This window comes from Mustela erminea, chromosome 3 (genome assembly GCF_009829155.1).
Source record: "Mustela erminea isolate mMusErm1 chromosome 3, mMusErm1.Pri, whole genome shotgun sequence".
Classification (NCBI taxonomy): domain Eukaryota; kingdom Metazoa; phylum Chordata; class Mammalia; order Carnivora; family Mustelidae; genus Mustela; species Mustela erminea.
In genome coordinates this window covers 86,103,551-86,116,608 of record NC_045616.1, presented here as the reverse complement: position 1 = coordinate 86,116,608, position 13,058 = coordinate 86,103,551, and the positions used below count along the sequence as shown (strand labels likewise).

Genomic DNA, 13,058 nt, shown 5'->3' with positions numbered 1-13,058 from the left:
CCATTACCTCTGATAAAGAGGATTGCAGGTGTTGGGGAAACTTAAAAATGACTTACTTGGGTTTGTCTGAGAGGGTGCAGTAAACCAATAGGCCTCTGAGTGTCGCTGTTGACTACTCAAGGAGGAAAACGGAGCTGGAGAGCTAGTCCACCATTTCCTTGTTCATAAAAAGCAAAGAACGAGTCATTCAGACTGCGGAAGATCGGAGGCTGCTACAAAGCTCACTTTGTCAGTCAACCAGCTCTGTGACTCCTAAATTAGGACCATAAAAGGCTTAGTTCTTTGAGAAAAAAATGATATTTGAGTCCATCGTGGGCAATTGGAACCTATTTCACAGAAAATAATTCACCAAAGAGAAAATGATCAAATACCTGACATACAAACACTGCAAAGGACTGACCCTGCTGAGCGTGCTTCTGGGGACGCTGTGCAAGACTGGATCTGGGCAGATCCACTACTCAGTGCAGGAGGAGCTGGACAGAGGCTCCTTTGTGGGCAACATCTCCGAGAACCTGGGACTCGAGCCCTGGGAGCTGGCGGAGCGTGGAGTCCGCATCGTCTCCAGAGGTAGGACGCAGCTCTTTGCTCTGAACCTGCGAAGCGGCAGCTTGGTCACAGCAGGTAGGATAGACCGGGAGGAGCTCTGCGCTCAGAGCACGTTGTGTCTGGTGAAATTTAACATCCTGGTTGAAGACAAATTGAAAATTTTTGAAGTAGAAATAGAAATTAAAGACATTAATGATAATGCTCCTGATTTTCTAACAGAGGAATTGGAAATAAAAATTGGTGAACTAACAGTTTCTGGAACTCGATTTCCACTTAAGACTGCATTTGACCCAGATGTGGGCATGAACTCCCTTCAGAACTACCACCTCAGCCCCAATGACTACTTCTCCCTGGTTATGAAGCATGTCTCTGATGGGGCCAAGTACCCAGAGCTGGTACTAGAAAGGGCTCTGGACCGTGAGCAAAAGAAAGTTCACCAGCTTGTCCTCATTGCTTCTGATGGTGGAAACCCTGTCCGCTCTGGCAACTTGTACATCCAAGTGGTAGTTCTGGATGCAAATGACAACCCACCAGTATTTACTCAATCTGAATATCAAGTAAGTATTCCAGAGAACTTGCCATTGGGTACCACACTTCTCACAGTGAATGCCACTGACCCTGATGAAGGATTCAATGCTCAAGTGTCCTATATTCTAGATAAAATGCCTGGGAAAGTCGCTCAGATGTTTGATCTCAATTCAGTGACTGGAGATATATCAATTTTAAAAAGTCTAGATTATGAGGATGCTACATTCTATGAAATTAAAATTGAAGCACAAGATGGACCTGGTCTCCTTTCAAGAGCTAAGATTTTAGTCACAGTCCTGGATGTGAATGACAATGCCCCAGAAATTGCAATCACTTCTCTTACTGGGTCAGTCCCAGAAGAGGCTCCTGCTGGAAGAGAAATTGCCCTGATCAATGTGCATGATCAGGATTCTGGGCAAAATGGGCAAGTCACAGTTTCTGTCCTGGGAAATATGCCATTTAATTTAGAAAAATCAATAGACCAATATTACCGCTTAGTGACAGCCAGATCTCTAGACCGTGAACAGGTGTCTGAATATAACATCACTCTCAGAGCCACAGATGGGGGAGATCCCCCACTGTCCACGAGCACTCATATCACTCTGCATGTTGAAGACATCAATGACAACCCACCTGCCTTCAGTCAGTCCTCCTACTCTGCCTACATTCCTGAAAACAACCCCAGAGGAGCTTCCATCTTCTGTGTGATCGCCCAGGATCCCGACAGCATCCACAATGCCCACATCATTTATGCACTGACTGAGGATACTATCCAGGGAGCACCTCTCTCCACCTATGTCTCCATCAATTCTGACACTGGTGTCCTGTATGCGCTCCGTTCCTTTGACTATGAGCAGGTTAGAGACCTACAGCTATTGGTGACAGCCAGCGACAGTGGGGACCCTCCACTCAGCAGCAATGTGACACTTAGCATATTTGTGCTGGACCAGAACGACAATGTCCCCGAAATCCTGTACCCCGCTCTCCCCACTGACGGTTCCACAGGCGTGGAGCTGGCGCCCCGATCCGCAGAGCCCGGCTACCTGGTCACCAAGGTGGTGGCAGTGGACAGAGACTCTGGCCAGAACGCCTGGCTGGCCTACCGCCTGCTCAAGGCCAGCGAGCCAGGGCTCTTCGCGGTGGGGCTGCACACGGGCGAGGTGCGCACAGCGCGGGCCCTACTGGACAGAGACGCGCTCAAGCAGAGCCTGGTGGTGGCGGTGCAGGATCACGGGCAGCCCCCTCTGTCGGCCACCGTCACGCTCACCGTGGCCGTGGCCGACAACATCCCGGACGTCCTGGCGGACCTGGGCAACATCGGGACCCCCGCCGACCCAGACGATGCGGACCTCACGCTCTATCTGGTGGTGGCGGTGGCGGCCGTCTCCTGCGTCTTCCTCGCCTTCGTCATCGTGCTGCTGGCGCTCAGGCTGAGGCGCTGGCACGCGTCGCGTGTGCTCCAGGCTTCAGAAGGCGGGCTGGTGGGCGTGCCGGCCTCGCACTTCGTGGGCGTGGACGGGGTGCGGGCTTTCCTGCAGACCTATTCGCACGAGGTGTCCCTCACCGCGGACTCGCGCAAGAGTCACCTGATCTTCCCCCAGCCCAACTACGCGGACACGCTCATCAGCCAGGAGAGCTGTGGGAAAAGCGAGTCCTTCCTGGTATCTCAAGATTTACTAGAAATGAAAGGAGACCCCAACCTACTTCAGGTAAGTTTATTTCTTTCTTGGAACACTATGAAGAACAATTTTGACCGTGTAGCTAATATATAGATTTAATGCACCTTTATTTGAAAATAAAACAATGTGATAGTCCTTATGTTGCCTAAGTATCTGATCTTCCTGACCTGGTTATGACTGAGTGAGCCTAGGTATCGAATTCTGGCCAATATACTGTAAATGGAAGTAATATGTGCCTCTCTCTGGAGGAAGCTCTTGTTGGCATTGTAAGAACTTCTAGATCTCTGTGCTATTTTTTGAAATTGTGACTGTTTCTTCGATTTGAGTGCTTGAGTAACTATACCAAGAGAAGATCTCTGTGGTTGTCATACATTGGTGTGTATACGTGTGATAAATAGACTTTTTTTCATTTTAACTTACTGTGATTTGAAGTCTGTCACTCCAACCTACTTAGCTTATCCTGACTGATACAAACAAAAATATAAGTACTAGGTATCTTAGGTGCCTGTAAAATGATGCTTGCTCTTTCCACACCAGGCCACACTCTTTTCATCTCAATGACATAGAAACTGTTGAGTAAAAAAAAAATGTACAGCTTGATCAAGTTGTTTTACCTGGCCCGTATTCCTTACTGTGTATACCTAAAGTATGTGTGGGTGTATGTGTGCATTCATATTGATTTCAGCCTTTTGTCTGAAGGTGGGGAGGTCAGTTGCCTAAACCGTTATGAGTCTTGGAGGGACATTTCTTGTCCTTGAGAAGGATCTTTAAAAATGCAAGGAGATATGTCTCATCTCAGCAGGACATTTCCAGACCAGCTACTCCAACAATAGAATAGAGTCCTACAACTTTCTTGAGTCAGAAATTTATGAAATTACTTTCACCCATGAAATCACCTCAGAGAGTCATCCAAAATGAGACCAAAATATATTTCTTTAGATTTCAAATAAAGGAACATCTCTCTCCCTCAATATATTAGTATTCAAGAGTGTGAGATTCAGGGCCTGAACAAAATAACTGAGAACAGGGAAAAGTGTATTTTCACTCAAACATACAAATACATCTCAGGAAAAAAAAAATGCACATGATCTTCAAAATGTCTTTTTTAAGGGAAAATCTTTATAGTGTGATAAAGTGATATTAGTATGACTTTCCTCATAATGAGAAAAATTACTAAATAGGTAATGCCAAGGGAACTTTAGATGCTCAAAGTGAATTTTCTAAGAATCTTGTATAAAACAAAGCCTACATAAATGTTGTGAAAGTGTACAGAGAGTACAATTTTCATCTATTTTTGTAGGTAACGAAAGGTCTCAGACATTCCATTTCACTAAAAAGGATTTTCTTAAGGAGGGGGAAGAATTCATTATAATAGAAAAGGGAACAGCAAAAGAAACAGAAAATATAAAGTCACGAAGTAGGGAAAGCAATGAAAATAATGTCCTAGAAAAATAGATAATAGTCTGTTCTGACTGGAGTGTAATGTGAGTGTGTATTAACACTGCAAAACAGTAGAATAAATCACTATATTGGTATCTAATTTGGTAGTGCATTTGAAATAAAGGTATTTGTATTAGTCACCCAAGGTGAGTTCAAGGATTACAGGGTAAGTTTCAAAATGGAGTGTCCAAGGACTCTCAACACCTCTCCAGGATTTACCAGTGATCAGGGTAAATTCATTATACTTATTAATAGTATAAATCAGCTGGAGCTGATTTACCATGGAGTATTGCATTTACATTCATATAGTAAAAATCATTGATTTTATAAAAATAAATATGGCATTCACAAGATTGTGCTGTATAAAAGTATGTGTACTAAATTGGTCACTTAAAATATCAGGCTGTGCTGTACTTAATGTGAAGATTGCCTATGCTTTAAAAAAATGAGGAGTACATTAAAATAAGTCTAGGGCTTGACTCACTCTTTTTTGTGAAGTCTGTATCTTTGGAAAGTATTACTGAATGGTAAAGTATGGAGAGAGTTAAAACACTATAAAAAAGATTATGGATTTTACAAAAACGTAAGGATCATAGTTCACTAAAATGTGGATAAAAAGTCAGTAACTTATTTGGTTAAATCTATACTACTCGTGCCAGTGTTTGTAAATACAGTGAAATAAATAAGTGAAGATATTTTGCCCCCAAAACCGAAAAAAATGAGTGTAAGCCTTGTGAAAATTTTTAATGAAAAAAAGAATGTAAAATTATAGTATTGCTTATGAAGTGATGAAAACTAGAACATACCAAATTTAGAGGGAAAATATGAATACTTGGTTTTTCCAACAAATAGACAAGGTACATATAGATTCAAGAGCTTACACGTTGAGGGTAAATGGCAGGACAATATGCAGTTCTTCCAGACAACCTCCAGGCGCCGCTGTTGACCAAAGGGAAGAAAGGTTCTCAATTCTGCGGGAGAGTTAGGCAGTGTTTTCTGGCTTTGTCCTGCGCACACAGAACGCGGAGGCAGCGCCTGTACACCCACCAACTGAAGTCCTACCCTCAAATTACAAAAGTCCAGGTGCTGTCACTGCTTTTTTTTTTAAACATCCCAAAGACATTCTGAAAAGAATCTTCCCAGGGAGTTCAAAAAATGCAAAGAAGCTCCAGAAAAGCTGAACCAATGAAAATTCAGGTACTGTTTCTCTTCCTGCTGTCTTTGTTGTGGGGAGCTATCTCCCAGCAGATCCAGTACGTTATTCCGGAGGAGCTGGCCAAGGGCTTGCGGGTGGGGAATCTTGCCAAGGACCTGAAGCTCAATGTCCAGGAACTGCCAGCTCGAAAACTGCGGGTTAGTGCAGAGAATTTATTCAGTGTGAATGCAGAGAGTGGGGATTTGTTAGTGAACGGTAGAATAGATAGAGAGGAAATCTGCGGAAGGAAATCCGAGTGTGCACTAGAATTTGAAATGGTTGCTGAAAATCCAATGAATGTTTTCCACGTGATTGTTGCAATCCAAGATATTAACGACAATGCACCACGTTTCACTGCAAAAGGCATTGACTTGGAAATCTGTGAGTCAGTCTTACCAGGTGTAAAATTCCCTCTGGATTCTGCACAAGATGCAGATGTAGAAAGTAACTCACTAAAGATATACACTATCAACTCCAATGAACACTTCTCTGTGACAACGAAGGAAAGTCCTGATGGAAGTAAATACCCAGAATTACTTCTGGAAAAACCTCTGGACAGAGAACAGCAGAGCTCCCACCAGTTAATCCTGACCGCCACGGACGGTGGAGACCCTCCACTAAGCGGCACCACCCAGATCCGGATTCAGGTCACTGATGCCAATGATAACGCTCCAGTGTTCAGCCAGGACACATACAGAGTTAGCCTCCAAGAAAATGTGCCCGCGGGGACCTCTGTGCTCCAAGTGATGGCTGCCGACCAGGACGAGGGTGATAATGCAAAGATCACCTATGCCTTTCTCAGTGCCCCAACAAGTACCAGCCTCCTCTTCAATCTCAATCCAAATACTGGTGACATTACAACCAATGGTACATTGGACTTTGAAAAGACAAGTAGATACATGTTGGTTGTAGAAGCCAAGGATGGAGGGGTGCACACAGCTCACTGTAATGTTCAGATTGAAATTGTTGATGAGAATGACAATGCCCCAGAAGTCACACTGATGTCCTATTCCAACCAGATTCCTGAGGACTCAGACCTTGGAACTGTAGTAGCCCTCTTTAAAGTGAGAGACCGTGACTCTGGGCAAAACGGTCTGGTGAACTGCTATATTCAGGAAGATGTTCCTTTCAAATTAGAATCCACCTCCAAGAATTATTACAAGCTGGTGATTGACAGTGCCCTAGATAGGGAGCAGATGGCCGAGTACAATGTCACTATCACCGCCACTGACAAGGGCAAACCCTCCCTATTCTCCAGTACAAGCGTCACCCTACATATCAGCGATATCAACGACAACGCGCCAGTTTTCCACCAGGCCTCCTACTTGGTCCACGTGGCAGAGAACAATCCTCCTGGCGCCTCGATTGCACACGTCAGCGCCTTTGACCCGGATCTGGGGCCCAATGGTCGCGTCTCCTACTCCATCGTCGCCAGCGACCTGGAGCCACGGGCGCTGGCGTCCTACGTGTCCGTGAGCGCGCAGAGCGGGGTGGTGTTCGCGCAGCGTGCCTTCGACCACGAGCAGCTGCGCGCCTTCGAGCTGACCCTGCAGGCGCGCGACCAGGGCTCGCCCGCGCTCAGCGCCAACGTGAGCGTGCGCGTGTTGGTGGGCGACCGCAACGACAACGCGCCGCGGGTGCTGTACCCGGCGCTGGGGCCCGACGGCTCAGCGCTGTTCGACACGGTGCCACGCGCCGCGCAGCCCGGCTACCTGGTCACCAAGGTGGTGGCGGTGGACGCCGACTCGGGACACAATGCCTGGCTGTCGTACCACGTGCTGCAGGCCAGCGAGCCGGGACTCTTCAGCCTGGGGCTGCGCACGGGCGAGGTGCGCACGGCGCGTGCTTTGGGCGACCGGGACGCGGCCCGCCAGCGCCTGCTGGTCTCTGTGCGGGATGGGGGACAGCCGCCGCTCTCGGCCACGGCCACGCTGCTCCTGGTTTTCGCCGACAGTTTGCAGGAGGTGCTGCCGGATGTCAGCGACCGCCCGGAGCCCTCTGACCCCCAGGCTGAGTTGCAGTTTTACCTGGTGGTGGCTTTGTCCTTGATCTCGGTGCTGTTCCTCCTCGCGGTGATTCTGGCGGTTGCTCTGCGCCTACGCCGCTCCTCCAGCCCGGCTGTCTGGAGCTGCTTTCCGCAGGATCTCAGTTCCAAGTCCGGACCTGGAGTTCTCCCCAGTTACAGTGAAGGGACTTTGCCTTATTCCTACAATCTGTGCGTGGCCTCACGATTAGCTAAGACAGAGTTTACTTTTTCCAACCTGAAACCAGACATGGTTCCTTCTCGGGATCTCCTTTGTGACGATACTTCTATGGATGTATGTGTCAGCAGTGAAGACCCCCAAATCGTTTCTGACTCGTCTTTTGCGCCTCACGTGAGTTTCTGCAAACCTGCGTTTATTCTCAGTCGTGCATAATTATTTTTATTGTTCATTTTCCTAGTGATGTTAGTAGTAGGAGAGGTGTATTGGATGGGTGGAGATTGGCGTCTTGATTGCTCAGTAGTCTTGGTAGTTAGCTGATTAGAACTTCTCAATTTGTACTGTTGACGATTTTGTATGTTCAGAATATATTGCTAAAGAGAGCTTGTTCTTGGATGCCACTACCTTTAGTAATAGCACTGCCTGTGTTAGCTGATGTGTGATACTATTTTTTTTCAAACTTTATTCTTAGTATAGGTGCTACCAAAGGGAGCACTTCAAGCTTTATTCTCTATGAATTTACTGACAGTTCTTTCTGCTTAAGTTAATGTTCATCTTCATCAAATAATAGGTTTTTTTTTCATCTTTTTGCTGCAATATGTATTTTTAATTAAGACTTTAGGAATTAAGTCTCAGCATTTCTTTGCTTACTACATGTAGCAAAGACTGATTTGGATCACTAACTTTGGGTCAGTTTTATTCGCATTCTATTATCTCACTAAAAAATAACCTTCTGGGCATCTGGCTGGCTCAGTCAGTAAAGCATGTGAGTCTTGATCTCCAGGTTGTGGGTTCGAACCCCATGTTGGGTATGAAGATTGCTTAAAAATAAGATCTCTAGGGACACCTGGGTGACTCAGTTGGTTTAGCGTCTGCCTTCTGTTCAGGTCATGATCCCAGAATCCTGGGATCGAGCATGGTGTCCAGCTCTCTGCTGGGTGGTGGGCACCTGCTTCTCCCTCTCCTGTCTACTGCTCCATCTACTTGTGCTCTCTCTCTCTCTCTCTGTCAAATAAATACAATATTTACAAAAAATAAAATCTTTGAACAAATAATCTTAACCATTCTGAAATAATTTTTATACTCTTTCTACTTTTTGACTGTAATAATAAGGAATGTATTGAAACTTTTTGTATATAAAGCCTCTTCCGTGTTTCTTTTTTTTAAGTATAGGTTTCTGAGAAGCAAATCAAATTTTTTCACAACATCTCATTTACCTCCCAGTCCCCAGAAATTTGTGACTCCTTTGAGGATTGTGAAAATTACCTTTTCCTCTGCTCTCCAAAGTCTGATGATTTTACAATTCTGAATAAATACTGGGCTTTCTTGTCTGATTAAAATTTATAAGTAACTTCTAGAAGCTAATTATTATGTGAGGAGTAATCTAAAGAACTGGCTACTTTCTGCTTTATATTAAATTTTCTAAGATTAGTTAATGACTGAAAGTACTCATGTGTAAGAAATCTTAAACATGCAGTAATAATATATATACAACTACTAAAAATTTTCCTTTTAGTTGTTCTTTCTAAAATCACACCTAAAGTAAACTAATAAATGATAATAAAATAATAAATTCAGGATTGTCCTTATATGAAAAGATACTGAATATTGTCTCCTTTTTACAGACAAAGCTTCAGTTTAACTCTTCTGTCTTCTTTATTATTTATTTTTAACATCAGAGTTACTTACCCATTGATTTAGGGCTTTGCAGTTATATTAGTAATGCACTCATTAAACACTGAAAAACTGTTTGAGTATCTACTCTATGAAAGATGCTGTTCTAAAGTTTGAGAATACATTGTGAACATAATAATCACAAACATAGCCTGTGACCTAAAATCTTTTGTATACAAAATTATTGAACAAATTAGCTTCCCCAAATCATTATCATATTTGCTAAGTTCATTTGCACAGGAGAAAGACTAGCTCTTGAAAAGTAGATATTTGCTTACAAGAGAATTGAAAAGTTGTCCCAGATTCTAAAGGGTCAACTCATGCGAGGAAACTTGTTTCTGCATAGGTAAGGACCTAGAGTCCTAGATCTCAGACCTCCAACCTCCCTGACCTGACACTGTTTTTTCACCTATTCTTTCATTCTTCAAGTTCATCCTTGCTTCTGGGAAGGATAAATGTGCCCCTCACACAATTCACTGCACTGAAAATGGACTAGGAACAAAAATAATGGAAAAACTTAAAAAGTTTTAAAAGAGAAAAAATTCTTAGAAAAATCACCATATTTTATTTGAAAATAAATAAATTGGTTTGGAAGATTTATTGTACAGTAAGCTTTGGATCGTGCCTGGATTTTCATTGCAAAAAAAAAACCCAACAACAGGAGCTTGAATTTTACTTTTGGGGGGACAAATAGGTTATGGGAAAGAAATGGTATAAACAGGTAGTGCTTTTCTTCACCAAGAATAGGTTGTAGTAACAGGTTAGGACTCTGAGTGTCGCTGTTCACCAACCGGGGGAAACAGATAACCAGGAATTTAATCCAAACCAAAAGATCTTTGCATCACAAAGCATTAGCCCTGCGGCTTAAGGAAAGCTAAAGACTGGACTCCCGAACTCCAACGTTCAACGGTGAAAGCACAAAATCTTGGACCTTGAAGATCCTGGGGCTTCTCCGGTCTCCACTGAGGAAACGCCCAAGCGGAAGCTGCTCTGAGGAGGGGCGGTAATGGCGGCTCCTCCTTATCGCCCCAAATGCAGCCGGCTGGTCGGGATCTGCGTTCTTCTGGGGGCTCTGTGGAAAATCCAGGCCGAACAGATCCGCTACTCAGTGCCTGAGGAGTTGGAGGAAGGCTCTTACGTGGGCAGTATCGCCAAGGACCTGGGACTGGAGCCTCTGGAACTGTCAGAGCGCGGAGTCCGCATCATCTCCAGAGGTAAGACACAGCTCTTTGCTCTGAACCCGCGAACCGGCAGCTTGGTCACCGCAGGTAAGATAGACCGGGAAGAGCTGTGTGATAGATCTCCAAAGTGTGTAGTAAGCCTGGAGATTCTTCTGGAGGACAAAGTAAAGATTTTTGGAGTAGAAGTGGAGATCATCGATGTTAATGATAACGCGCCCAACTTTGGGACAGAGCAAAGGGAAATAAAAGTTGCTGAAAATGAAAGTCCTGGGACAAGATTTCCTCTTCCTGAAGCTTTTGATCCAGATGTTGGGGTAAACTCCCTGCAGGGTTACCAGCTCAGCTCCAATGTTCACTTCTCCCTAGACGTGCAAAGTGGAGCAGACGGCATTAAGTACCCTGAGCTGGTGCTGGAGCTTGCTCTAGACAGAGAAGAGGAGGCGGTTCACCACCTCCTTCTCACCGCCTTTGACGGGGGTAACCTGGCTCACTCTGGTACTGTCAAGATTCATGTAACGCTTGTGGATACCAACGACAATGCTCCCGTATTCACTCAGCCAGAATACCACGTGAAGGTTCCAGAGAACGTGCCAGTGGGCTACCGGCTACTCACTGTAAAAGCCACTGATCCAGATGAAGGAGCCAATGGAGAAGTAACCTATTCTTTCCGTAAAGTGAGAGATAAAATGTCCCAACTATTCCAGTTGAATTCTTTGACTGGGGACATAACAGTATTGGGGGATCTAGATTATGAAGACTCTGGATTCTATGATATAGATGTAGAAGCCCATGATGGACCTGGTCTCCGAGCCAGAAGTAAGGTACTGGTGACAGTTTTGGATGTAAATGACAATGCTCCAGAAGTCACTGTTACATCTCTCGCCAACTCTGTCCAAGAAACTTCTCCGCCAGGTACAGTAATTGCACTTTTCAATGTGCACGATAGTGATTCAGGAGAGAATGGCTTTGTCACATGTTCTATTCTGGATAATCTGCCATTCACACTTGAAAAGACCTATGGAAATTATCATCGGCTATTGACATGCAGAACACTGGATAGAGAAGAAGTTTCAGAATATAATATCACGGTAACTGCCACTGATCATGGAATGCCACCACTTTCTACAGAAACTCACATCTCACTGCAGGTGGCAGACATCAATGACAACCCACCTGCTTTCCCTCATGCTTCCTACTCTGCCTACATTCCTGAAAACAACCCCCGAGGAGCCTCCATTTTATCCATGTCTGCCCAAGACCCTGACAGCATTGAGAATGCCAGAGTCACATACTCCTTGGCTGAAGACACACTCCATGGGCTGTCTCTGTCTTCCTTTGTTTCCATCAACTCTGATACTGGTGTCCTGTATGCACTGTGCTCCTTCGACTTTGAGCAGGTTAGAGACCTGCAACTATTGGTGAGAGCGAGCGACAGTGGGAACCCTCCACTCAGCAGCAATGTGTCCTTGCATATTTTCATTGTGGACCAGAATGACAATGCCCCTGAAATCCTGTACCCCTCTCTCCCCACTGACGGTTCCACAGGTGTGGAGCTGGCGCCCCGATCCGCGGAGCTCGGCTACCTGGTCACCAAGGTGGTGGCAGTGGACAGAGACTCTGGCCAGAACGCCTGGCTGGCCTACCGCCTGCTCAAGGCCAGCGAGCCAGGGCTCTTCGCGGTGGGGCTGCACACGGGCGAGGTGCGCACAGCGCGGGCCCTGCTGGACAGAGATGCGCTCAAGCAGAGCCTGGTGGTGGCGGTGCAGGATCACGGGCAGCCCCCTCTGTCGGCCACCGTCACGCTCACCGTGGCCGTGGCCGACAACATCCCGGACGTCCTGGCGGACCTGGGCAACATCGGGACCCCCGCCGACCCAGACGATGCGGACCTCACGCTCTATCTGGTGGTGGCGGTGGCGGCCGTCTCCTGCGTCTTCCTCGCCTTCGTCATCGTGCTGCTGGCGCTCAGGCTGAGGCGCTGGCACGCGTCGCGTGTGCTCCAGGCTTCAGGAGGCGGGCTGGTGGGCGTGCCGGCCTCGCACTTCGTGGGCGTGGACGGGGTGCGGGCTTTCCTGCAGACCTATTCGCACGAGGTGTCCCTCACCGCGGACTCGCGCAAGAGTCACCTGATCTTCCCCCAGCCCAACTACGCGGACACGCTCATCAGCCAGGAGAGCTGTGGGAAAAGCGAGCCTCTTCTGGTAACTCAGGATTTACTTGAAACAAAAGGAGATCCTAGTCTTCAACAGGTGAGTCAATCTTGCCACACAAAACACAGGCAGAGAGCTATATAAACGTCTCCAGTTGTATAAGGTAATAGACATATTAGGTAATATGTGAAGTAAAGACACTTCTTTTTTAGTATTCTATTACTTTAAAGGGGAGGGGCATGGGGCGCCTGGGTGTCTCAGTTGGTTAAGTTTGCCTTTGGCTCAGGTCATGATCCCAGGGTCTGGGAGGGAGCCCCGCCTCAGGCTCTCACTCCACTGGGAGACTGCTGCTCCCTCTGCTTGTGCATGCTCTCTTTCATCTATAAAAATGAATAAATCAAAATAAAAGGAAGGGGCAGATGATCCCTCAAGAATAATCAATAGTAATTACTACTTAAAGTTCA

General features: G+C 46.0%; 1 protein-coding gene across 8 annotated transcripts in view; it reads left to right on the top strand.

Moving 5' to 3' along the window:
* LOC116586430 (protocadherin gamma-C4) overlaps positions 1-13,058 on the top strand; it is a 173,745-nt gene that overhangs the window by 5,507 nt on the left and 155,180 nt on the right. For 3 of the 8 annotated variants that reach the window (XM_032336413.1, XM_032336417.1, XM_032336425.1), the window contains exon 1: positions 9,809-12,693. In XM_032336413.1, coding sequence (XP_032192304.1) covers positions 10,270-12,693 — 2,424 coding nt within the window. In that variant the 5' untranslated portion in view covers positions 9,809-10,269. Of the gene's footprint in view, positions 1-308; positions 2,784-5,138; positions 7,764-9,692; positions 12,694-13,058 lie in introns of those variants that run through there. The other 5 variants (XM_032336402.1, XM_032336386.1, XM_032336376.1 and 2 more) reach the window with 5 other exon arrangements.